General features: G+C 37.4%; 1 protein-coding gene across 1 annotated transcript in view; it reads right to left on the bottom strand.

Moving 5' to 3' along the window:
* LOC132395212 (nuclear pore membrane glycoprotein 210-like) overlaps window positions 1-26,533 on the bottom strand; it is a 128,456-nt gene that overhangs the window by 5,728 nt on the left and 96,195 nt on the right. The window contains exons 28-37 of the mRNA XM_059971500.1: window positions 25,910-26,068; window positions 25,122-25,213; window positions 22,619-22,793; window positions 15,971-16,146; window positions 8,366-8,586; window positions 6,380-6,516; window positions 5,890-6,016; window positions 5,028-5,174; window positions 2,884-3,137; window positions 1,549-1,759 (exon numbers count right to left, since the gene is read on the bottom strand). Coding sequence (XP_059827483.1) covers window positions 1,549-1,759; window positions 2,884-3,137; window positions 5,028-5,174; window positions 5,890-6,016; window positions 6,380-6,516; window positions 8,366-8,586; window positions 15,971-16,146; window positions 22,619-22,793; window positions 25,122-25,213; window positions 25,910-26,068 — 1,699 coding nt within the window. The remainder of the gene's footprint in view (window positions 1-1,548; window positions 1,760-2,883; window positions 3,138-5,027; window positions 5,175-5,889; window positions 6,017-6,379; window positions 6,517-8,365; window positions 8,587-15,970; window positions 16,147-22,618; window positions 22,794-25,121; window positions 25,214-25,909; window positions 26,069-26,533) is intronic.

The following is a 26,533-nucleotide window of genomic DNA, read 5'->3' as shown; positions in this document are numbered from 1 at the left end:
AATGGAATTGGATAATTTGACAAAAAACTTTTAACCTATACAAAAATTAAGCCTTCAAAATGCATGTCACACCATAGTTTTTGTGACTTCATGCAGCTATTCAAAAACATGTACATATGAGATGACTATACACTTAAAATCTTTTGCTTACCATTTCTACCAGAAAAGATTAGATTATGCTACTGGATCCTCTTTGCAAATCAAACTAAAAGGATATTAAGTCCACTTTCTTATTTTTTTTTAAAAAGCTATTTACTTCAAGATAAATATTTGTGAAATCACTGGGAAGTGGGAATTCCATAACTCACTGTGTATGAATAAATAAATTAATATATCTACACGATATGCTCCTACTCTCTGGCTGAGATGCCTGGCAGAATCTAAATAACATCAGTGAATAATAGTGTTACTGTTTCACTGTCCAGGTTTTTTGTAATCGTTTATATATTTTACCTATTAAGGTGATGATGACAATCATCAAAACTATTTTTAACTTTCCAGGGTGAATGATGGGAAATAAATAAGGTGGATGCAAAAATCAGAGCAGAACTGCAGAAAGAGTGACCAAAGGTAGATGACTAACTTTGAAAGTGCAAATAGAGATTCACCCCTGAAGGTGTAAGTATTGAAAGGGAATGGAGATACAGTATTACAAGGACATTAATAAATATTTTCTGATACAATGGGATGAAGTACTCAAGGCGGCAAAGTCAATATGTGGCCCAGTATTCTGGTTTGGTTATATGATAGGAAAGATCTCAGAAGGGTTAAGAAATAATGTACTCAAACAATATAATCCATTGTGTTGAAGTCACGAGAGATGAGGCCACTTGGTGTGATAGAGTCATAGAAAAGTACAGCAAAGAAACAGGCCCTTTGGGCCATGTAGTCCATGCCAAACCATTTAAACTGATTACTCCCATCAACCTGCACTGGAACCATAGCTCTTCACACCCCTACCGTCCATGCACCTATCCAAACTTCTCTTAAACATTGAAATCGAGCTTGCATGCATCACTTGTGCTGGCAGCCTGTTCCAAACTCTCATGACCCACTGAGTGAAGAATGAGGAAAGAAAGCTGTGGTTATCCCTGGGAAAAAATATTATGATACTTGGGTGTCTTGATTAGTTCAGTCCTAACTGCAGGAGTTTGAGAGTTCTCCAGCCCCCGTAAGCAACTAGAGACAGGGCTAGACATCCAACCTCAAGGAATCCAAGAATGGCGTAATAGTCGTGTTTTTAGAGGTACTATTCTTTCACCTCATTTTGTTCTTTTTTTTATTAGAGAACAGAAAATACCCACATACAGAGCTGAAGAAAATCAACATATTTCATGATACACTACTGTTTTCATGTATTATTCCAATTTTAATCTTTAGAAAGACAATTTTGACATAAGTATAATTTTTAAAAATTTTCAAGGTATTCAGTTTGAAGTCTTAAAGAATTAACTAAATCCATTAAAGAAATCCTCCACTTAAAAAGAGCTCATTAAATTTTGTTGAAAGGAAAGGTAATAATGCACATATAACAGTGGTATATTTTACCTCGCGTACCGATGTTGGCTCCACTCCTCAGGAATGTGACTGTTGTGTGAAACACCTGCTTTGTCAGTGGGCTGAATACACTGATATTGGTGCATGAAAATCCCTGCTGAACAACGCTAAGATTGGCAATACTTAGTGTGTAAACAGTGCTGGGCACAGCATGTAATTTGATAGGCTGACTCACCACAATGGCAGGTGATTGAGAATGGACCTAAGGTTAGAATTAAATAGGACGATATAAATATTTTTATACAGTTATCAATATATTTCATTGTACAAAAAGCTGACCTCATTAAAAATGTACACTTGACCTCATTGTCACAAGTTATAAACAGATAAACCAGGCAGCATTGCTGTTTCTGATCATTATACAATGAATATTAATAGTGCGTATCTGTGGACATCAGATGAAGTCAGGATCAAACTCATCTGTGAGATCTCAGTCAAAATGACCATCAAATACACATATGGGTATGGTGTCAGATATTACAGGGTACATAGAGCTGAATAATATGTATCCCAGTAATAGGTAAATGATTTTAAAAGAGGGGGCGAAGGCAACAAAAGAAAAATAATCCGTTATATTTAGCACTAGTATTACTAATATTAGTAACAGTACTACTACTACTACTATTTTATTAAAACTTTGTTAGACACATATATTCCAAAATCAAGCTATTTTGTTTCCACAATTACCAAATCAATAAATTTTTTTCATGGAGTCTTAAATAAGTGCCAAAGTATACTATGAAACAACTATCTAACTAATAATTCATCTTATTGTTGAAAAAATATTTAAATGCAATTTAACACACAGTTAATGAGCTGGAACTTTAAGTGTAGCTACTTCAAATTGTTGTAAAAACCAATAAATGTAAGATGCATGTCTTGTCTGTGCAATAACAAAGATTTTTTGTCATGTTCCAGTCAAAGCTGCAACAGTTGAGCAGAAAACAGCAAATTTTCACTTATGGTCTATCATACAATTGATATTGATGTCAACTTGTGTCAGTTGATGATTTGTATTGAGGCCCTTCATTTGGACTGGATTGGTATTTGTGATGCTGTGTCTCAAATTTACAACATACTAATTTCCAATAAACACACACAAAACGCTGGAGGAACTCAGCAGGCTAGGCAGCATCTATGGAAAAAAAGTACAGTCGATGTTCTGGGTTGAGACCTTTCGGCAGGACTAGAGAAAAAAAGATGAGGAGTAGTCATCTTGTGTGTGTTGCTTGGATTTCCAGCATCTGCAGATTTTCTCTTGTTTGTGATCTAATTTTCAAAACATTGTTCGAGAATCTGGTTTAACTCAACAGTATAATTGTTTACCTCCAATTGATTCAATACTTTATCTATGCCAAAAATGGTGATGTTTACTATTGGCTCTTTATTACTAAGAGCAACAGCTGATTGATTCATGTAAAATCCAGGGATGAAGGGGATTTCAGTTCTTCCAACTTGTCCTGCATAATGTCCTCCCAGAACAGAAGCTTTCAGAGATACATAGGTGTCTCCCCCTGTGCTTAACTCCCTCTGAAGAGAATCTGGTAATTCCTTTATAGTGACTGTACAGCTGTATTGACCTGCAAATTAGAAAGTCTCTTAGTAAATCTAATAAAGAAAGGCACCTATCATAGATACCAATGATTGCAGATTGCCATTGTGGTAAATTTTAACATTTAATCAGATGCAGATTTTCTTTTATAAATGCATTGGACTTTATTTTTTTTCCTCAAGACTGTTAAAACATTAACTTTTACAGCATCTTTATATTATTTAACACTTCTTAATTTTTTTTGCTTGAGGACAGGATTTCAGGAACCCAACAAAGTGCATGCCAGCACATGTTTCTGGTTTGAAAGAGGATCAGAAAGACCCATTGCAGGAATACAAAATTAAAAAGACAGTGGCTGATGCCCCGATCTTCAAAAGTCCCTTCTCTCAAGTAAGTACGTGCTATGCTGGAACCCTGAACAGTAGAGGTAGGTTTCAAAAATGTTGTTGACTTTCACTGAGAGCTTACTTCTAAGATATGATATGTATCACAACCTCTAGCTGTTCTCCCTCTCACTGCAGGATATCTTGGACGCGATCAGAAACATCCCAGACCCTGGCACCTGGGAGGAAAACTACCATCCCAGTTTCTTTCCTGCGTCTACAGAATTGCCTGTCAGAACCCCTGACTATAGAGTCCTCTATCACTACTGCCTTCCTCTTCCTTTTCCTACCCTTCTGAGCCACAGGGCCAGACTCTGTGCCAGAAGCACAGCCACTGTCACTTCCCCCAGGTAGGCTGACCCCCCTCCACCCCCCCCAATGGTACTCAAACAGGAGTACTTATTGTCAAGGGGTACAGCCACAGGGATACTCTCTAGTACCTGACTCTTCCCCTTCCCTCTCCCTCTCCTGACTGTGACCCATTTCTCTGTACCCCGTGGCCCCGGAGTGACCACCTGTCTGTAACTCCTCTCTATCACCTCCTCACTCTCCCTGACCAGATGAAGGTCATCGAGCTGCAGCTCCAGTTCCCTAACACAGTCCCTTAGGAGTTGCATCTCGATGCACCGGGTTCAGATGTGGCCGTCTGGCATGCTGGGGGACTGTAGGACCTTCCACATCTGACACCGACCACAGAAAACTGGCCTCACACACATACTACCTCCTTTTGCAATCAACAGCTGCCTCACCTCGTCCCGTTACCACCGAAGCCCGTGAAGCCAAAGCCCTTTCACTCTGTTGCTTCTCACTCCACTGCCCATCCCAATGCTGCCCGCTGGATATGGCTGCCTTTTTAAACTGTTCACGCTCAACTGGTGGATATCACGCGCCTGCGCAGTCTGGCCTCTCTCTTCCCACGAGAACTCAAAATGTCTTCCTGCTGGAAATCCTTAGGTGCTCTCCTGCTGCCTTCTTGTTCCGTATTAAAAACTTCTGCAGATTCCTTGCCCTTTTTAAACTGTTCGCGCTCAACTGGCGGACGTCACGCGCCTGCGCAGTCTGGCCTCTCCCTTCCCCCAAGAACTCAAAATGTCTTCCTGCTGGAAATACTTAGGTGCTCTCCCACTGCCTTGTTCCGAATCTGACTTGTACAGGGCAGTTACTTGCACAGACTACTCCAAAAGTGTCTCTCAAACCCACGAATTTTATCCCATGAAGGACAAGGGTAGTGAGCTGATGGGGACAATACTACTTGAAGGTTACTCCAAAATAGCACATTATCTTGACTTGGAAACATATTGTAATTGTTTCATTGTTATTGGATCTAAATCCCTATCCAACATCACTGTGGAGATATGTTCACCAGAAGAAATGTAATGATTCAACAGAATGCCCTCGTCAGCAATGGTAAGATCTGAAAATAAAATGGCATTATTTAGGGCAATAATTAAATTCTATTAGATATCTTAACATTAGAATTGGTACTAACAAGTGTGAAATCTTGTGACTCTAGAAAATTCTGTTCACTAATTTACCTGTATCTGTAATGAATTCGGGTTCCACAGAGAAAACAGAGGCAGCTAAACCTTGTAATACAATATTATTAAATCGCACAGAGCAGGCAAGGTTTGATTCTGGGTTTAATTTTGACATAGCTTTAACATGAGCAAAACTGCAGTCTCCTGGGCAAATAAAAACAAAGTGTTGTTACACAATTTGTATATATTTAGCTACATACACCAATTCATAATCATAGAGCAAATAAATATTTCCATAGCAATTGCTAACAACATTCTGTCAGCCAGATCTAATTCAACACAAGTTCCTGACTTCATCCAAGTCAGGAAAGTTGTAGGAGGGGAGGAGGGAACGAGGTAGAGAGATGGCACTCCAATCAGGAAACATATAAATAAAATTTAGTTCAAGATATGAAGTAAGTCCTTCCAATGTTGGTGTAAAGGTTACTGTTTAATTAATTCAAATCTTTGTCCATTTTTCTAATCCCACCAGTTAGTTTTTTAGTGTTTTTGTGGATTAACCACTTCTACATCAATTAGAATGTTATATACTATCTCAGTCTACAACAAGCCTTTTGCTCAATAATATGAAGCAGTAGTTATCACTTAGTCTCCCATGGCCTTTTCACATAAAAGTCAAGCTAACAGTCTTCTGGTGAATAGGGATAGACAGTGGACAATAAGGATATGATGATATCATTCAATTGCCATTTTAAATTCATGCGTTGCCTTTTTTTTTCCCTTGTTGTAAGTTCCAAGGTGCAAACTTAGATTGTAAACTTCCTAGATAAAGGAATCCTACTGCAAGAAAGTCTTTCTGTCAGTGAAAGAAATGCAATATTTTTTCTGATGGGCAAGTAGATTCTCAATGACCACTCACCCCTCAGGCTGGTATCTTTGTTCATAGTAGTCACGAGAAATCTGTACACATTAAGGTTAGGAAGACCAATAATATGTTTGAATCCATGAAAGGAAATGGAGACTTTTCCTACACCAGTAACTGTGATCTGAAAAGGAAATGGGAGAATTATTGTAAAACTGTTGCTGAAAATAATGCATGTGTACTTATGAATTTATGCATTTCTGTTTCTCTTTAATAATTGGTAACATGAACTATGTAATAAAATTTTTCTCCTATCTCATTTATAAGATGAAATTTGATGAGCAAACTAGAAGGGATTGAGGAAGAAGAAATTAATTTCCACGGCCTCTTACTTTTTTGATGTACTCTTAACAAGAATAATTTTTGTGAATAGTTTATTTGTACTAAGAAACTAAGATAAATAGTTCTTGCATCAGTTGCTGCAGTAGCTTACAATAAGTTACTTATCGGAGCATGTTATGTCAAAGTTAAATGATGAAAAACTTACCTCTCTATAGGTTCTCACTATTCCTGGAATATCGTAATAGATTATGGTTGACCCTGTGCTCCGGGTAACTGCCAATCCTGTGGTAGGATCGATCTGCACAATTTCATTTGATAACAAGTACCAATTCCCAGGCTCACCTAAATAAATGCTACAGTTTTCATTTCTATATAAATAACTTTGAAAAGAATCAGTATTTTGAAAGCTCATCCAGCATTCTAAAAGATGACAAAAGTACTTTTGGAGAACACATCAATAAAAACAATTTCATCTGTAATATTCAGCATTTGTTAAAAATTAAAAATAAAGAGAAATTTAATGATAGATATTTATTTTGAATTTAAACTCCTTCGGTATGCTGATATAGAAAGATAAAATTATACATCTTCATTGCATATTGCATTTTGGTCTAACGACAAACTCTTTGACCCACTCATAGGAAAGCTTTCTTCCTCTAACAGCTGTGAAGATTATAAGTTATAATTATTGCACCACCTGTAATAAAACAGGCAACATCACAAAATGAAGTGTAGCAACATACCAAATGTAGATAGTCCTAATTAGATATGACTATGACACACACACACACACATATTATGGAGCGAGCAGTGTCTGCTATTACTAAACTTCCTATGATTCTCAGGTAGTGGTGGTCATGGTTGTCTGTTGTGTCCCACCAATGAAAGGATGCCACAGTAACATAGAGGTTAGTTTGACATTATTACAGTTCAGGGCATGGGAATTTGGAGTTCAACCTCAGTGTCCTCTTAAAGAGTCTCTGTATATTCTCCCCATGAAATGTGCGGGTTTCCTCCAGGTCCTTGGTTTCCTCCCACAACCCAAAGACATACTGGGTAGGTTAATTGGTTATTCTAAATTGTCCCATGATTAGATTAGGGTTAAATCAGGGTTGTCGAGGGTTGCTGGGTGGTGTGACACAAAGGACCAGGAGGGCTTATTTTGTGATGTATCTCTAAATAGGCTGCCTGTTGAAGTAGTTTACTGGGATGTGACTGTGTCACACGCAAACAGCTACCTGGAGCCACAGGTGAGAGTGGAGCGTCTGGTAGGAACCAAAAGTGAATGAGATGCCCCGAAATGGACACAACAAGTCCCTTCACCAGAGGTGCTACCCCCCTCCCTGGACACCCCATACATCCTAGTATGTGGTAATAATAAAGTAATTCAACCAGTTTCCTCAAGTGACTTGAACACCTACTTATGTCACTTGAGGAATGTAAGGCAAGAGACTTGAAGCCATAGCATTCTCTGAGGCAAGTATATAATAAAACAATAAAGTAGTTTAACATTTTCATTATTGAGACTAGCTTTTAATTAAAATTTCAGATTTCAATTTACTTGAAGTTAGCTTGCACAGCAGCTTTGCTGGAATGCAATGGTCCAGATCTATAGCTGCTCCGGTAACCAAAATGTTATAATACCTATAGCCTTCTGAAGCAGGGAATTTCAGAGATTTAGAGAAGAAATATCTTTTCTTCCCAGTACAAGTGTCTGACTCCTTATCTTGAGATTCTCTCCATTATATTAAGTCTAAATCTTATACTGTATGTTAAATTGAGATCATTGTATCTTCTAAGTCATCATTCTTCTAAATTCTGTTGGGTCATTCTGCTCAATCTTGCCTTAGAAACATAGAAAACCTACAGCACAATAGAGGCCCTTTGGCTCACAAAGTTGTGCCGAATATGTCACTACCTTAGAAATTACTAGGCTTACCTATAGCCCTCTATTTTACTAAGTTTCATGTACCTATCCAAAAGAACAAGAATCTCCTTCATTAGTTTAATACACTGATTGAATAGTTGGCTCTATGATCCGAGGGATAAAAGTAGGTTGGTTACATCTACAAACGTAAGATCAATTACAGCAGAATAATACTTTGTTATTAATTCAGATATTTCAGAAAATAATTATTTTAAATCATTAAAGCAACTATGTTAAATTCTTCTTTTCAAACAACTGACTGACCTTCTTGGTTTACAAGGACACTGGAAAAACATATTACATCACTCAGTATCACATGCTCCGATATATTGGGCCATATTGCATACTGGATAGGTATTGGAATATAGTCTGCAATTCCTGGATGCTTGTTGTCCCAAATTGCAAGTATGGTCAATCCCACATTGGCAGCTTGAGCCACGTAAGTGTAATTACTGGTGCCAGGTCCAATCAACAGCAGATCATCCCTAAAATGATTTAAAACAAATGTATTAACTTTTCAGGCAATGAAAACTCAGTAACATGTCACTTTCAAATTTTGTTCCTGTCACATTTTTAAAGTGCAATTAAATATGTTAATAAGAATGGGAACTATGGGAACTAGGCTGACAGCTTTACCAATTGAAAATAATTTTGTAATAACTTTAGGTCTTAATAACTTGATGTTCAGCAATACATTATTTAGTGGAATCATAATCTATTCTGTCAGCCAGAAGGGGCCTGTGTAAAATGAATTAAGACAGCAGGCATTAATTCACTTCACAAAGCAAATCAAAATTTGTCACAAATAGGCACCTTCATAACTTTGTTCTCAGAAAAACTTTCATGTTACTTTGATACTTAAATCAACAGAAGTTGTACAAAGAAGGCATCAAAGAAATATATTTTATGTTTGAGGAATTTGAAGATTATCAATTTCAGGCACTGATGGATGAAAAATCCATGGCTAGTGTACACCTGCTGTAACTCCAATGGAGGAGTTTAGTATTATCCAGGAAAGTAAATGTTTTGGATCACACACCAGTGATGTGATGTGGATGCCCTCATTTTTGTTTTTAAATTATTTTTTTAAGTAGTCTTCTTAGAAAAATGCCAACAGCAGAAGCACTATTTCTCAGGATCACTTGTTGTTCAGCAGGACATTCCAGTCCCACGAGTGTGTTGGGTGCTTAGATCCATCTCGCCTGTTTTAATGGAAATTAAGTGCCTTCTGTGTGAGAGGCATTATTTATACAAGAGAATTTAGCCTTCCAGATATTAATAAATAGATAATTCTTGCGTAAACCATTTACAAATTCAACTCTGTTATCAATACATTCATTCGGTAGTCTTTATCACCTTGAGCCATAGAGCAATTTCTTTAGTTAAAAAATATATTGCAGAACTTAATGCTCAATGACATTGCTTTCTTCTTTATTCCACTACCTCTTTACACCCCAGGGGCCTACCAAGGAAGTATATGTTAGAAAGTACAGTTCTAGCAGAAGTAACGAAATCTTCCACTAAAGACATTGTGGAATGCATTTGCTGATTTCATTTAATATTTAACTTGCTGAATGGGAAGTCTCAAAGGATAAGATGAAGCCTGACTTCAATGGAAAAATAAAAACTGAGTGGTGGGTAAATTCACAAAGTGAAGTGTATGCAAATAGCAATTGTACGAGTTTTGTTTTCATGAGAAACCAGCTAGAGATCATCTGTATCTATATAAGGAAAAGGAAACTTCTTGGAATCAATACGGTAAAAATATTGCTTCATGGGATTGAGGAAGCTTTCCTATGAACAGATTGAGCATTGAGCATATTGACCATTCTTTGAAGAAAGGAAAAGGGAGGTGAGCTCAGGAAACATTCAAGATTAGAGGATTCCACTAACAGAGAGACCAAAGCCAAGTGACTTTGTCTCAATGTAAAGAGAAATTTCTTAGCAGGGAGTATTGTAAATTCATCATAATCTTATTGAACTTTAGAACAAATAAGATACTTCATGAAGTCTGCTCCTGCTTCCATTTCTTAGATTTTTAGGAATGGCACTGTACATGTGCTGCCAGGAAGATGATAATACCTAGAGAATGGACTAATTACCATCTAATTTCTCCATGCAAGTCATTAATAAAAGGATTTTTAGTTCAAGAGATTTTATCAATTTTCATCAGACAAGTGTTTGTGTTGAATTGACCTGGGCACTTCTATTTGCTATTCACATTTGTGCCATAAGTTTATTTTTGATTGTGATCAAGAGCCTAGGTGGTCTTGGAATGGTAAATATAGTGATATTTCATCTTGAAGGAGAATCTAATGGGACAATATTTATCGTGAATCTTGGGAGTCCTCACCCCAAAGGGCAGTGGAAGAAGGTGCAGTAGAGGGCTAGCAATGGGTAGAAGGTTAGAGCACTTAGATAGGAATGCTGAATGAGATTGCATTCAGATCAACCATGCAGGCTTGCTGGGCTGAGTGCCCTACTCCTCCAAATTTATATGTAGATGTGCAAATGACTCTCTTTGTTGATCTTAGAGTATAAATTGTACTTTTTGCATGCAACTTATCACCTCCCAGATTTATTCACAGTTCAACCATGAGTATATGGAGCTATTTTGAGCTTTGTTCATTATTTTTCATGCTGATATCAGGACATCTAGTAGTCTCTGGTGAAACCATAGTGAGTGAGCGAACACTATGTAACTGCTTATTTGTTTCAGTTTTCATATAAAACTATCTATCACTGTAGGAATTACTATGGTGATGATTAGAAAAGTAGAGTGGTTCTCAAACCTCCTTCATACCTGCATATAAGCAGAGACTAAAGAACACAACACAAGAAGTGAGTTCAGTATAGAGATGGCTACAGGAGGCAGAGGAGTTGCTACGGGACAGCTTTGAGATGGTGAACTGTAGCTTCAGAGAGATACTCGTGATTACAAAATCATTCAGAATCTTCCCCAACCAGGAGCCCTAGATGAACCAAGAGATTCACAATCTGCTTAGGACTAGACTGGTGATCTAGGATTTAGGAGAGACAATCCAGGAAAGTAGAAGAGGACCAGGTATGACCTCCGGAAGGCTATCTCACGTGCAAAGTGGCAATTCTGAACTAAACTAGAAATGCAGAGAGATGCTTAACAACTATGGCAAAGCTTGAATACCATCACTTCCGACAAAACCGTGAGACATAAATGGAAAATCATAAATACAAAAGATTCTGTGGATGCTGGAAATCCAGAATAACACACATAAAATGCTGAAAGAATTCAGCAGGTCAGGCAGCATCTATGGAAAAAAATAAACAGTTGATGTTTTGGTTGAGACCCTTTGCCAGGACAAAATGGCAATGAAATCTTGCTCCCAGATGAGCTGAATGATTTTTATGCTCGCTATGACCGAATACTTCATGAACCCTCAACACCCTGTGATCTCATTCTCTAAGGCTAATGTGAGAGCATCCTTCAGGAGTATGAATCCACAAAAAGCATCTGGCTCAGACAGTGTACCTGGCTGAGTACTGAAGACTTGTGTTAATCAACTGGCTGGAACATTTGTGTAGATTTGACATGCCACCAAAAACTTCGACAAAATTCTATTGATGCACAGTGGAGAGTATCCTAATGACTCCACACCCTGGTATGGAAACACCAATGTCCAGCAATGGAAAAGACAACAGAAATGGCAAAGTTTTTCCCATCAGTGACTACATTTTCATGGAGCAGCATCCATCATCAAAGGCCTCCACCATCCAGGCCATGCCATCTTCTTGCTACTAACTTTGAGCTGGAGGTAATAAGCCTCAGGCTCTATGACATCAGGTTCAGGAACAGTTATTACTCTACAACTATGAGGCTCCTAATCTAGCATGCATAACTTTTTTTACTACTCTGAACTAATTCTTGAGTCTCAGTTCCACTTTCAAGGACTCTTTACATGTTCTCAGTATTATTTATTTGCACAGTTCATCTTCTTTTCAATATTATTTGTTTGTCAGTCTTCATGTATAGATTTTCATAAAACTCTATTGTATTTGGTTCCTTAAAGTTGTTATAGCCGGGGAGGGCTTGGCTTGTCAGCTGACCTAGGAAAAGGAAAACTCTGATTTCAAATCTTGGCTGCATTGCGGCTGTACCCACTCATGGGGAAGGCTTCAGGAGTAAACCCCAGGGGAACAATCTGGAGCCGGAGTCCCTAAGGAAGTCCTACATTGAGTTTGGTGCTGAATGGCAACTCTGGTGACACTGCTGGTGCTAAACTGTATTGGTCTCTTTCGTTCCTTTGGATTCATCAGATGTGTGGAGAGGTGAAGCCTGCAACATGAGCAACAGCTTGCTCTCCAGATTGTTCTGCCCTGGCTTGCGTATCATGTAGATAGCTGGGAAGCAACATTCAAGGTTGCCTCTGATCAATGGAGGGCCTCAACTTCTATTGTGTTTCTTTTTTCCTGTATATGTCTGCAAGAAAATGAATGTCCAAGTAGTATATGACAACACATATCATTCTGATAATAAAGTTAATTTGAACTTGAACTTTGAAACCTCACTCTGAGGCACACAATTGTCCTTCACAGAAAATATAATTTACAGATAGTTTTCAGAAACATTGCATCTTTTCTAGAGCACTCTTCATAGATGCACGATTTGTTACTGACAGGCATGATAGAGGTATGTGATCAGCTCAGGCAAGATCTTATGTCAAACTCTTGTGCGAGGATTACTCTTTCCATCAAATTTTCACATTAATCATGGATTTTCTCACGAAGCTGCCAGACCTTTGCTACATCTCTCAGTTTATGCTTACTGTTGCATTAGTGCATTGGGACGGTATAGGACTGTAACTGCAGATGGATAACACTGAAGCCACCTCTTCCCAATTTCTAATAATGGCAAATTCAATGGATCTCATAACCCCATCTACAGTGCAAGTCTGCTCTTTACAAATCTGTATGATGAATTAGTACTTTTCAATCATATTAGTGGAGCTGCAATGCTCTTTCCTCTACTCCTGAGCATCTTTATTGGTCATTGGTCTCAAAATGTGTGTTGCTGCCTGTGATAACTAACATATGAATCATCAGGGATAGATTTACTTGTGGGCCTGGTGCACTAGTGTGTGTGGGTAAACTAAATTGGGTCATGAACCTTGTAAAATAGCAAAGGTTCTACTTAGTTCTGCGTAGAAACTACAGCAAGAGGTCTTTAAGCTACTTTTGGACAAATCTGCACCTTTTATGGGGAAAACCTATGGTTTTTGCTACATGTAGCAACAACTCAATGCACCAACTTCTGAGCAAAACAATGGTTGATAAGGATTTGCTTGAGGAAGTCTTTATATTGATAATAAATATTTATTTGATAGCAATATGTTTCTTAAAACACTGAAGTCAAATATTAAAAGATTCATTACATAATAATAATAACATTATTTATATAGCACCTATCATAGATTAAGATGCAGGCTCAAAGTACTTACAGTGGATTGAAAAGTTAAAAATATGAAACAAAATTAAAAATAATAAGCATTATATGGAGAAAAATGTGAGAATAATTAAGTTTATATTTAATCAAATAACATTTAAAATTACATACATTGCTTGTGGAATTTAATGATTTGTTATTATTCAGGTTGATTAATTAATTCAAATCAGATTCCCAAAAGAACTCCTGCAGCTACCATTTGATTTACTGTGTGAATTTTGGAAATATCTGATTTACACAGTCATATCAAAACATAAGAATTCTATGTAAGAACAAGTCCAGATGTACTTAATCAATACGCAGTTAGTATTGTCAGGTTCTTTGCTAACAAGCTATACTTTAATTGGACTAATGAGGTTAGTAAAACCCACATTTAATTACCTTTTCACAATTTTCACTATTTTTAACAATTTATCACCCCTTAACTAAGAGAAACTGGAAAATAAGTTTTTTTTAAAAAAGTTTTATATTATACAGCTTCTTGTAAAGTTTGCTGTTGCCAGCAATTTACTATTTTCAGCTACATTATTTTCCTGCAGTTTAAAAGCCAGGATATAACTTCTAATAGAAAGTAGCAAACCTAAAATATGTAGACAAATTGATAGTGATACATAACAACATAAGTACATGTGACCATTTCATTACATCCCTTCAAATAGCTGGAAAAAATTGGCTCCTAGTCTGATTAACTGTTTCATCACAGATTCACCTAAGAAATCCTTAGAATTTGCTGATGCTTTATACAAATTATGCAAAAGCTGTGAAAATATGGATATAAATAAATCAATGTTCTAATGCTGATGAATGGGGCAATAATGCTGAAATGATGTCATAAAACAATCCTAGCTGGCTCTCAGGAACCCAAAGAATGACAAATTCAAAATTAATGACTTACAGTTTACTGATTTTTCAAATTGAACTAGAGGCCAACAGCATAGTGGTTTTTCATAAAAAATTAAACTGATATCAAAATAGGAAGAATACATAATGTAATATAAAATTATGAATCCAATTAAAAACTATCAGTGGTTATTGGCATCAAGCCTTTCTGATGCCCTGCATTAGATGCCAAATAAAGATGGATGATCAAAGTTACTAGATGGAGTAAACCCTTTCTGAGTTGGTGGAGTGATCTTATTCATGGTGGCCTTGGTGCATCAAGATCTGTAAGTTTGGAGATTTCTCCTTGATTGTTAATAGTTCATTAGAAGAGTACTAAAATTGCACTGCACATGGGAAGGTCTTGTAGGCATTTGGCTTGTGTACCCAGTGGATCTCAGGTTGAGTACTATGATCTATCATAACATTGCAGCACTTAATACTGCTTCTTCATTGTCCCAGTGACTGGATTCAATTCTGATCCCTGATGTTTAATACCCTCTTAAAAAAAATTGACATGAGATACCAGTTAAAGTTTCTTTGGTGGAAACTCTATGTTGATACAGTACTGTCAACTAAATACTCATAGTGTTTAGTTCCAAGATTAAACACTGAAGTCCTTTAATGCATTTATGTTTGCTATTAGATCCAGGATATGAATTCTTTTTCCTTGTAATATAAGCAGTTTAATGAACAATGCCATGGTTTGCAAGACTGTTCTGCTATTTAGAATAGAGTGCAATCTTTCAGCTGTCACTTGAAGCAGGGCAGCTATATTTTATACTGAAAAAGCAATCCAAAGGCTAAAGGAGATCTTTCTTCTTTGTGTTCTCTTAATCTGTACTTCCGTTTTTTTGTAAACAACAGGCTAGAATCTTACAGTTTCATTACTTCTCAAACTTAAGTCCAAGAACTGATATGCTAATGACAAAAAGCAATCGGTGTACTGGAGATAAGAAATCGCATATGATTACTTGAGTCAAGTCAAAAATTATAATATCTGCTTTCATATAGAAGAAGAACAGGCTATGGAACCATTTATGGTTTTTCTCAATATCATAGCAATCCCTTTATTAAGGATGTTCCTATCTATCATATGATAAATTTCAAGTACAATAAAATATTATTTAGATATAAACCTAGTAACATATTGTAATACCTTGTAATTTCCATCAGGCACAGTCTGTGTAAATTGACACCAGTGTAGATTTTATTACATGTTCCAGCATTAATTTAAAAATGAAAATACTAGTATATGCACATGGTATGGAGAAGGTGGAATAACGATGAATATTAATTACTCATTCTGAAAATATTTTATCCTACAAATTAAAATTAATCAAATTCATTTAATATACAGTATATACATAGATAAAGCAATCTATCTTAATTTTATATCAGATAAAGCAATAAAGATAAATTTTGTCATATAACAGATTCCTTTAATCTTTCCTTTGAGATAACACTCACTTATCTTAGACAAAAGGTGAAAGTGGTTAAGTACTGCTCACCTGTTAAGAGCTAAATATAATTCTGTGTTGTGTGCATGAAATTGGTCTCCACTGAGATCATAAAAGTTAACAGTAAAAGTCAATGTCATTCCAAGAGGAAATGCAGCCAGCTCTTCATTTTTGGCTTTGAACAACATAGGACTGGTAACAATACTGAGGTATGCCACTGGAGCCACCTAATATGAAAACAGCAATTAGCATCTATGTTGACTGCATGCCAAAAGAAATAATTTATTGTTAACCTGGATTAATATCTGTTAAGTACAAATACAGCAAATTTTCATCATTTCAAGCTGTGTACTTTTAAAAAATTTTTTTTATTAGTTTTTCAAAACATTTTACAAATTAAAAACCCCAAATCCCAATGAGGAACATTAAAACAGTGCAAAATTAAGCATACAATAACAATATGCTACAAAGGAAGAGAATTTAGCAAAAAAAAAGCACCTAAATTAAAGACAAGTAAGCTTAGTGTCCTCCCCAAGCCCCACAACACAAGAAAAAACAACAGCAACTCCAGACCAACCACAACACAATATAGAGAGAATAAGTCAGGACAGCCAAGCTCCCAGACTGTGAATGCACTCAGCAACAGAGGATAATAATGCCTTCTACCAGAAAAAAAAAGGAGCTGAAAGCAAGGGACCAAAAAAAAACCCCTATTCAAGAGGAACGTTATGAAAGTACTCGATAAAAGGTCCCCAGACCTTATGGAACTTTAGATCTGAATTGAGAACTGAATAATGAATTTTTTCGAGGTCCAAACAGGCCATGATGTCATTAAGCCATTGAGCATGAGTGGGTGGGGCAGCATCTCTCCATCTGAGGAGGATCAAGCGTCTAGCCAGGAGAGAGGCAAAGGATAATATTCGGCATTTGGTCGGACCCAGACATAAATCTGTCTCGCCCCAAAAACCGAACAGAGCAATTAAGGGGTTTGGTTCTAGGTGCTGATTCAGAATACACAATAACGTAGTGAAGACATCTTTCCAGAATTTCTCCAAGCTAGGACAGAACCAGTACATATGGATGAGAGAGAAAATTTTTAAATGCGTCATTAATTTCTAAATGATCCGATGTAAAGTTTCCGTTCTCCTTCCGGATCTTTGTAATATGTTGTTTGGCTTTGGAATGCCTCAGCTGATTGGCTAGGAATTTACCAGACTTATCCCCATGAATGTAAAAGCGACTCTTGCTTTCGAGAAGTTGGCGTTTGACAGGTTGAGTGGACAGAAGGTTAAATTTAGTTTGGAGTTCAAAATGCTTCTTGTATAATTCAGGGTTCTTAGTTTGGGCATATATTTGATCCAATTCTTTAATCTGGTTAATGAGGTCTAATTGATCTGCACGGGATCTTCTGTTGAGATTTGCTGTGTAAGAGATTATTTGCCCCCTCAGATATGCTTTCATGGCATCCCAGACAATCTGGGATGGCACTTCAGGTGATGTATTAGTGTTAAAATAAAAGGTTATCTGATCCTTAATAAATTTTAAAAAATCATCATCCGATAGTAAGGTTGAATCAAACCGCCAGTGTTTATTTCTCTGAGGGAGACCAGGCAAATTCAGAGAGAGAGTAATTGGGGCATGGTCAGAGATCAGTATACTCTGATAGTCACAAGAGTGGGCAAATGGAATAAGTTGGTTATCGAGTAAGAAATAATCAATTCTAGTGAAAGTATGGTGAACATGTGAGAAAAAAGAATAATCTCTCTCCGTAGGATGGAGGAAACGCCATATATCAGAGATACCATAATTAGAGAGAAACGATTGGATTGCTAAGGCAGATTTAGTAGGTGGTCTAGTAACAGAGGACGATCGATCCAAATTGGGATCTAACCAACAATTAAAGTCACCACCCAATATAAGAGAGTATGAGTTTAAGTCTGGTAGTGAGGAAAAAAACCATTCAAAAAAATTGACATCATCAAAGTTGGGGGCATACAGGTTTGCTAGTGCAACTTTAGTGTTATATAGTTTGCCAGAAACAATAATAAAACGGCCATTTATATCAGATATTTTATTATGTTCAAAAGGAATATTTGAGTTAATAAGAATGGAGACTCCCCTAGCTTTAGCGGTAAAGGATGAATGAAAATGCTGACCTGCCCACTTTGACAAAAGCCGGGAGTTATCAGAACAACGAATATGAGTTTCTTGAAGGAAAGCAATGTCAGCTTTGAGTTGTTTGATATGTGAGAATACCTTCCTCCTTTTAACAGGGTGATTCAATCCCTTTACATTCCAGCTCACAAATTTAAGTGCACTAGCCATTATCGATTACTAATCCATAAAAGGCAGAAGGCATATAAAAAGTCAAGCAGTACAATAGCAGTCTGGGAGCAGAGATGTAAACATAGATTCGTAAAATCAAAACATAAACATGTCCTGAGCAATAAAGAGATATAATATACACAGTGAGTGATGTTGGAACTAGAAAACTCACCCCACCCACACAACCCAAAACTAGACGGCTACCAAAACAAGTAGCTAGCTCTACCAAAAAAATTAACCCAAATACAACTTCCAGATCTGTGTCATTAACAGCAGTTCTGTGTAAATACTACAATAAATAGTAACTAGTTTATGCACTAAAAAACATAACTACAGATTAGAACACCTTCTGCAGGAATATAAAACTTAATACAGAGAAAATCGGAAGAGGACCAAAACTAACCTGCCAGCGAAAAAATTATAGAAGAAAAAAGTAAGAGAAAGAAAAAAAAAGGATAAAAAAAAGGAGAGGAAGGGGAAAATTATAAATTCAAGACGAGTATTTATCAACCATTTACAGAGAAGAGAGAAAAAAATTCAGGAATTAGAAAAAAGGGGGTGAAGAAAAGAAAAATGTATAATAAAATAAATAAATATAAAAAGAAGGAAAAATAGATCGGCAATTAAACTGTGAACCAACAAACAGGAAGGCCTTCACTGAAGACTTCAAACCTCCAAAACAAGTTAAAGTCAGTTGTAGAACTCTGTAGATAAAGTTGTACAACAATAAAAGATAGATTACACACACACCAAATCCAGGGAGAGATTGTCAACAGCCCTTAGAGTTTCGATGAATAATGTCTGAATGATTCAAGTAAAGTCTGAGTCCAGAAAAAGTAATTTTACTACGAGAAGTACTTATCCACCATTTTAGGAGGTCTGATCGGGTTCCGAAGATGACTGGATAGCCGGAAGACTTGCCACAAATGCTTCAGCTTCCTTGGCTGACTTAAACCATTTGTATTTCCCAGTGTTAAGTTTGATTCGTAGATCAGCAGGGGAACGAAGCGAAGGTTTAAAACCAACATCAAAAAGCACTTTCATTGCGCCTTTAAACTCAGCGCGCACCTTTAAGGTCTGGGTTGCAAAATCTTCCACAAAGCAAATGGTTGTATCCTGGAAAATAAAAGAACCTCTGCGACGTGCCTCTATGATCAGATGGTGTTTTACCTGGTATTGATGGAAGCACAAGATTACTGGTCGCGGGCGGTTGCCCAGAATTCCGGTGGGAACATGGACCCGGTGTGCCCGTTCGAGCTCAGGCGGGTTCGGAAGCAAATCTTCCCCAAATATCTCACAGAGAAACTTGGCGAAAAACTTCACTGTTGATCCCTGTTCGGTGGCCTCTGGCAATCCAAGAATTCTAAGATTGCAGCGTCTGCTGCGATTTTCGAGATCCACCGTTTTGAAAAGGAGTTTGTTACACTTTTCCTCCAAGCTGGAACAGAGTCTCCAAATATCGAACACGACTTTCTAAATCTTCAGAAGTCAAATCAATGCGAGATAAGTGTTGGGCATGTTTGCCCACCTTGTTGTTGATTTGATCAATCTTGACCTCCAACTGTTTAAAAGCGGTTTTGAATTCCTTTAAAATTTCGTTTCGGAGCTGACCGAGCGCAGCCAGGGTCTCGAGCTGTGTACTTTTGATAGGTGCTCATAAGTCATAGGTTGGCGTGTGGCCAAGTGGTTAAGGCGTTCATCTAGTTATCTGAAGGTTGCTAGTTCAAGCCTTGGCTGAGGCTTGCATGTGTGTCCTTGAGCAAGGCACCTAATCACACATTGCTCTGCGATGACACTGGTGCCAAGCTGTATGGGCCCTTCCCTTGGACAACATTGGTGGCGTGGAGAGGGGAGACTTGCAGCTTGGGCAACTGCCGGTCTTCCACTAAAAAAAAAACCTTGCCCGGGCTTGCGCCCTGGAAGCTTTCCAAGGTGCAAATCCATGGTCTACTGAGACTAACGGAGGCCTACACACTACTACACATAAATCATAGAAGCCAAAATAGTCCATTCAGCCCATTGAATCTTATATGCGATTCCATCATGCATGATTTATTTTCTCTTTCAACCCGAGTCTCCTGCCTTCCCCCAGTGACCTTTGATGCCCTTACTAATCAGGAACCTATCAACCTCCATTTTAAATATACCCAATGATTTGGTCTCCACAGCCATATGTAGCAATGAATTCTACAGATTCACGACTCTCTGGCTAAAGAAAGTCCTCCTCATTTCTGTTCTAAAGGAATGTCAGTGTATTTTGAGGCTACACCCTCTGGTTCTAGACTCACCCACTATAGAAAACATCCTCTCCACATCCACTCTATCTCGGCCTTTCAATATTCAATATATTTCAGTAAGATCCCCAGTGAGTACAGGCCCAGAGTCAACAAACATTCCTCATATGTTAAACCTTTCATTTCCCAGAATCATTCTCGTGAACCTTCTCTGGACCCACTCTAATGCCAGTATTTATTATACATCTTTTCTTAGTTATGGGGTCCACAACTGCTCACAATACTCCAAATGCGGCCTGACCAATGTCTTATAAAACCTCAGCATTACATTCTTTCTCTTATATTCTAGTCCTCTTGAAATGAATGCTAACATTGTATTTGCCTTCTCTACCATCAACTCAACTTGTAAGTTAACCTTTAGGGAACCTGTATGAGGCCTTCCAAGTCCCTTTTCACTTCTGATTTCAGAATTTTCTCCCCATTTAGAAATTAGTCTATGCTTTTAATCCTTCCACCAAAGTACATGACCGCACACTTCCCACACTATATTCCATCTGCCACTTCTTTGTCCATTCTTCTAATCTATCCAAGTACTTCTGCTTCCTTAACACTACCTGCCTCTCTATCTATCAAGTCCACAAACTTGGGCACAAAACCATCAATTCCATCAGCCAAATCATTGATGTATGATGTGAAAAGAAGCTGTCCTAACTCCAACCCATGAGGAACACCACTAGTCTCTGGCAGCCAAACAGAAAAGTCCCATTTTATTCTTGCTCCTTGTTTCCTGCCTGTCAGCTATCCGTTCCTGGAGGGACCTCTGACCAGGGGCTCGCTAACCTAGGAAATGCTGATCTATGTCTTCAGTACCCACTGAACTGGCATCTAAGACCTCTGGCCTTCAACCTGAGTTCTCTGACTCAAACTCTGAACACTGGCTCCTACCCTTGACTCTTTATTTACTGCTCCTGACCTCCAACTCCCTTTTATCCCTTCTCTAAATCCTAACCAGATCCCTAATACCTTGCATTATCCCAAAAACAATCCCTATAGCCCTAAATAACAACTAAGTCAGAGCCACAACCTCAATGTTAAGATGGTACTAATAAGTGGCGATGCTTTGTGTGTAGCACCTCTCATAATCAAATATTCCTGTTTAAAACTACTACAGTTGAAATCCACAGTCACAGTCATTGGTACTTCAGTAAGCAGCATTGTTTTAAGACTTTTAAATGAACTATCAATATTCAAAATCAGCAGATGCTGGACTGCAGACTCAGATCATGACAGCAGTTCCCCTTTAAGAAAACATAAGCGTGGAAGCCGAGCAAGTCTGCAGGTATGATTGAAACACAACAGCTTTAGACTTTCATCCCGGACTCTCCTCCCGGTGAATCTACAGTCTCTGGAAAATAAAACTGAAGATCTCAGAGCAAGATTACTATACCAGAGGGACATCAAGGAATGGTATGTACTCTGTTTCATGGAAACATGGCTTACTGGTGCCATTTCGAACGGCTTCACAATTCTCTGCAAAGACAGGGCAGCTCAGTCTTTTAAAAGCCTTTTTAATGAAACACTTTACTTCAACCATCTTTTACTTGCTTTTGATAGAACTAAGCCTTAACATGTCTTCAAGAGTAAATTAGCAAGCTCCCAAAGATGAACCTTGCTCTCGACTGCTGGTAATAATTTTCTTTGAAATTACTCACTCTGAATTGCATTACAGCACCTTAAAGATCATTTAACTAACTTTTACTTATCTGTGTTAGATGGCACTTACCCTCCTCCATTTTGTGTATTTACATCACAGCAATATTATGATCAGGACATTACCATGAACTGTATCAAACTGGAGGCACAAGGGACTGCTGATGTTGGACTCAGGAGCAACACACAAAATGCTGCAAGATCCTTCATCTGGACCTTGGCCCAAAACGTTGACTGTCCATTTCTCTGCACAGAAGCTGCCTGACCCTTTGAGTTCCTTGAGCATTTTCTACGCTGCTACATTATTACATTGCATTTTTGGGTCCCATCAAATGTATCACTTATTCTGATTATAATTTCTCTACAGAAACTAGGGATCTGCTTTGTGTTAGACTTTAATGCACTGCAAATGAAAAAAAAAAGTACTTACCCTCACTCCAGTTAAAATAGTTTGGTTCAATCCAAAGTATTCGCGTGATGTTATTGTAACTGCAGAAGAACCAGTTCTGTGTCCAGAGATCAAAAGTCCATGTCCATCCTCCGTAATCACAGACTTATTATTTGGACATTTCCGTACTTCATAACTGACAAGAGCCTTACCATCCCTGGTCATTCCAAAAAGAAAGTATTAGAAGTTCTTGCTTCTGTGTCATACTTTAAATCATATCACTATAAAAACAATTTGTCAAGGAGAAAAACAGCAATTCTCAGAATTTCTGATACTTATCATTTTCTTAGGAACAGATTAGAGCAGCACAATATCTGCTGGCCTTCAATTCTGAAAACTAAGCTCAATCAGCCTAGACTATTCAGATGAAAACTTTCAATGTTTGCTGAATGCATGGCTGAATTAATCTTGGGATATTTGTAAGTTAGCTTTGAATGGGAAGTTACTACTAATTAAACACTAAATAGGAGGAATAGAGAAAATTAATATTATGTTCAGGTTATAAATAGTGTACGTTATTGGATTTAGCAGGTAGCACCTTACATCTTCTTCTTGTTATCCCAATCTGTCTGGAATGTTGATATTGGTGTTTGAAGTGGAATGTTCTATTTCTATGATGGCCACATTTGTGTTGTGACTGACTAAAACTGAATAGAGAAGCTGTAACTGGGAAATACAAGTCCTTATTAACACAGTAAATCTTCAGGAGAGAGTCCAAAATGTCTAACAGCGTCTGAGAGAATCTCACCCTCCTGACATAACATGATTGTTTGTACCTTTTAAACATAAAGACAACAATAAACAATTTAATTACAGTTTTGATAGCTATAATCAGCAATGCTAATGTTTGTTTATTTATTTAAACATTTAAATATCTTGAATATAGTCAGGTAAATTTGCAGAATTACATACTTACAATGGTTGCACATCCTAAATAGCAGAATTTTCATTTGAAAATTCACTACTAGTGTCCATTTTGAAACCCTCTGAGTACAAACTCCAGACATCCAAAATACATTCCTTTTGTTACGGTGCTGAGGGACGGATCCATGAATGTTTAACTGGCCAGAATGTTAAGTGACATGTTCAGAAACCTGTCCTGAATTGGCAATAAGGGGTGGGGATATGCATTTAACAATGCATTAATAAAGGAAATGGTCAACACACACACAAAATGTTGGAGGAACTCAGCAGGCCAGGCAACATCTATGGAAAAGATGAAAAGATGATGTTTCGGGCCGAGATATGGACCAAATTGCCAACCATTTACTCTTTTCCATAAATGCTGACTGCCCTGCTGAGTTCCTCTAGCATTTTGTGTGTGTTGCTTAGATTTCCAGCATCTGCACATTTTCTCTTGTTTGTGATAGGAAGTGGTCTCTTGATGACTTCCCTAATCTCATTCTGAACTGTTCAATAATCACTGATTAACATGAACATTCACCTATTGTCTACCATCTGTAGTTTCATAGAATATTACAGCACAGAAACAGGCCCTTCAGACAATTTAGTCCACAGCAAACTATTAATCTGCCTCATCCTATCAACCTGCATCTGGACCACAGCCCTCTGTATCCCTCCCATCCATGTACCTCTCTAAATTTCTCTTAAATTTTAAAAATATAAGTTGAATCCCTCACTTCTGCTAGCAGCTCATTCCACACTTTCACCACTCTCTTCCCCTTAAATATTTTACCCTCCACTCTTAACCTCTGACCTCTAATTTTAGTCTTACCCAATTTCAGTGGAAAATGCCTGCTTGCATTTATACCCCTCATAATTTTGTATACTTCTATCTTATCACCCCTCATTCTCCTATGCTCCAGGGAATAAAGTCCTAACCCATTCAATTTTTCCCTGCAACTCAAGTCTTCACCATCTGGCAACATCCTTCTAAATTTTCTCTATACTCTTTCAATCTTACTTATATCTTTCCTGTAGATAAGTGACTAGAATTGCTCATAATATTCCAAATTTGGCTTCACCAAGGTTTTAAACAAATTTAACATAACATTCCAACTCCTGTACTCAGTACTCTGATTTATGAGTGCTAATATGCTGAATTCTCTCTTGTGACTCTATCTACCTGTGATGCCACTTCCATGGAATTACAGTATGAACCTGTATTCCCAGATCCCTTTGTTCTACTGCACTCTTTAGTGTGCTACTGTTCACTCTGCAAGTGATAACCTGGTTTGTCTTCCTTGTATCTGCTATATTCATGTAATTCCATAACTCCTGAATAATCCTTAACAAAAGGGCTTTACACCTTTTTTCCAGTGACAATTTAGCACAGGAATTGCATTCACCAATCTAAGTCTACCACTAACTTCTAACTTGTTGCTGAGGAGAGTTTGACCAGCATTGTCATGAGCACAGTTACTGTCCATTACTACTTGTCCTGGTTGAGAAGCTAGCGGTGGTTACTCTTCTACCATTCTTGTAGTCCCTGTGAACTGCGATTCTAAGAAAGAATCTAACTCACCGAGAAGTCTGTAACTTCAGTTGGGAATTTGGTGACATGAGTATTTCCTCTGCTGGCAGAGAGAGAGGCAAAAGTTGTAGTATTTCAAACACCTACAGTAAAGGAGAATATATTTATCAAAATGCCCTCATGAATCCATGTGCTTATACAGTACTATGTCACACACTTGAAAAAAGCACAGGTAAGTTTGCAGTTATTTGTCAGCTTTTATAAAGATTATTTCCAATTATTTTTACTTGTAGAAAATAACTACCTGGATTGAATCAGATGAAAATTAAATAAATCATACTCCATAATAAATAATTTACCATGACTATATTTACATTTTAGTGAAGAAAGTATGGATCATATAACATGCTAGATTCTGCTAATAATTGAGATGTACAGGCAATGCAATTTCAGTTATAGCATAATTTGCCAAAAATTAACAATTTTTGTCACATAACATTTTAAAGTTGTATTGGAGAACAAATTTCATTCAGGTTTATGTACGTACTTCAAATTTACCAAATCTACAGTATAACATAAAAATAACATCACAGGCTTCTGTCCATTGCACTATGTAAATAGTTCAAAATCAACCAGATTTTTATGCCTTCTCGTCTTCTTCTTGTTGCAATTCTAATGGTCACCAGAGATGTTAAAACCTGGCGCTATTAAAGTCAATCTCATATCCTCCAGACTATTTGAAATCAGTATGTGAAAAATGGATTATTTACTTGAGAACTGATTCTAAATTGACTTGAATTATTACTAAATTGGAATGTAACAAAAAAGTACACAAATACCATTATCTGTAACTCATCAGAAAAACTGTCAGCATGTCCTTCAAACTGTCCAGCAGATGGATCCTGTGCCTTCACAGTGACTTTCAAACCTGTTTTCCCTTGTGCTCGGCTATATAATAACATGGCAAAATTATGTTCTGCAGAAAGCTCTAAAGAAATCTATGGAATAAGCATAAGACAAGCAACATTACGATTTAGATGTTACCTTGGTGTTTTAAAATTTGTTCACTTCTATTTAAATTTACTACCAATTGGCTACTTTCCATCAGCCTGCCATTTTGTCATGGGCACTGCTGATGATCAAAGAGAAGTGGTTGGGTTTTTCTGGTCTGAATAGTAATTGGTTAGTCCAAGCATGCAAATGGGAGGTATTTTTTTAATCTTTCAGGAGTTATGGAATGGGGGAGAGGAGAAGTAGATCCAGAAGGCCTGATTGTGTTGAATAAAGACTATTTGCATCTATCAGCTTTGGACTCCAGTGACTCAATCACAGTCACAACAATTAGAAAGAAAATAATGAATTACAGGAATTTTCATTTCCTCAGGATGGTTATTTCAAAACAGAATGAGTTTTACAATATTTACGACTATAAAACTGTTAGCATTTATTGATGTTATGCCACG

Source organism: Hypanus sabinus, chromosome 6 (genome assembly GCF_030144855.1).
Source record: "Hypanus sabinus isolate sHypSab1 chromosome 6, sHypSab1.hap1, whole genome shotgun sequence".
In the NCBI taxonomy this organism is placed as follows: domain Eukaryota; kingdom Metazoa; phylum Chordata; class Chondrichthyes; order Myliobatiformes; family Dasyatidae; genus Hypanus; species Hypanus sabinus.
Note: the sequence above shows the minus strand (reverse complement) of the source record. Positions and strands in the feature narration are given on the sequence as shown.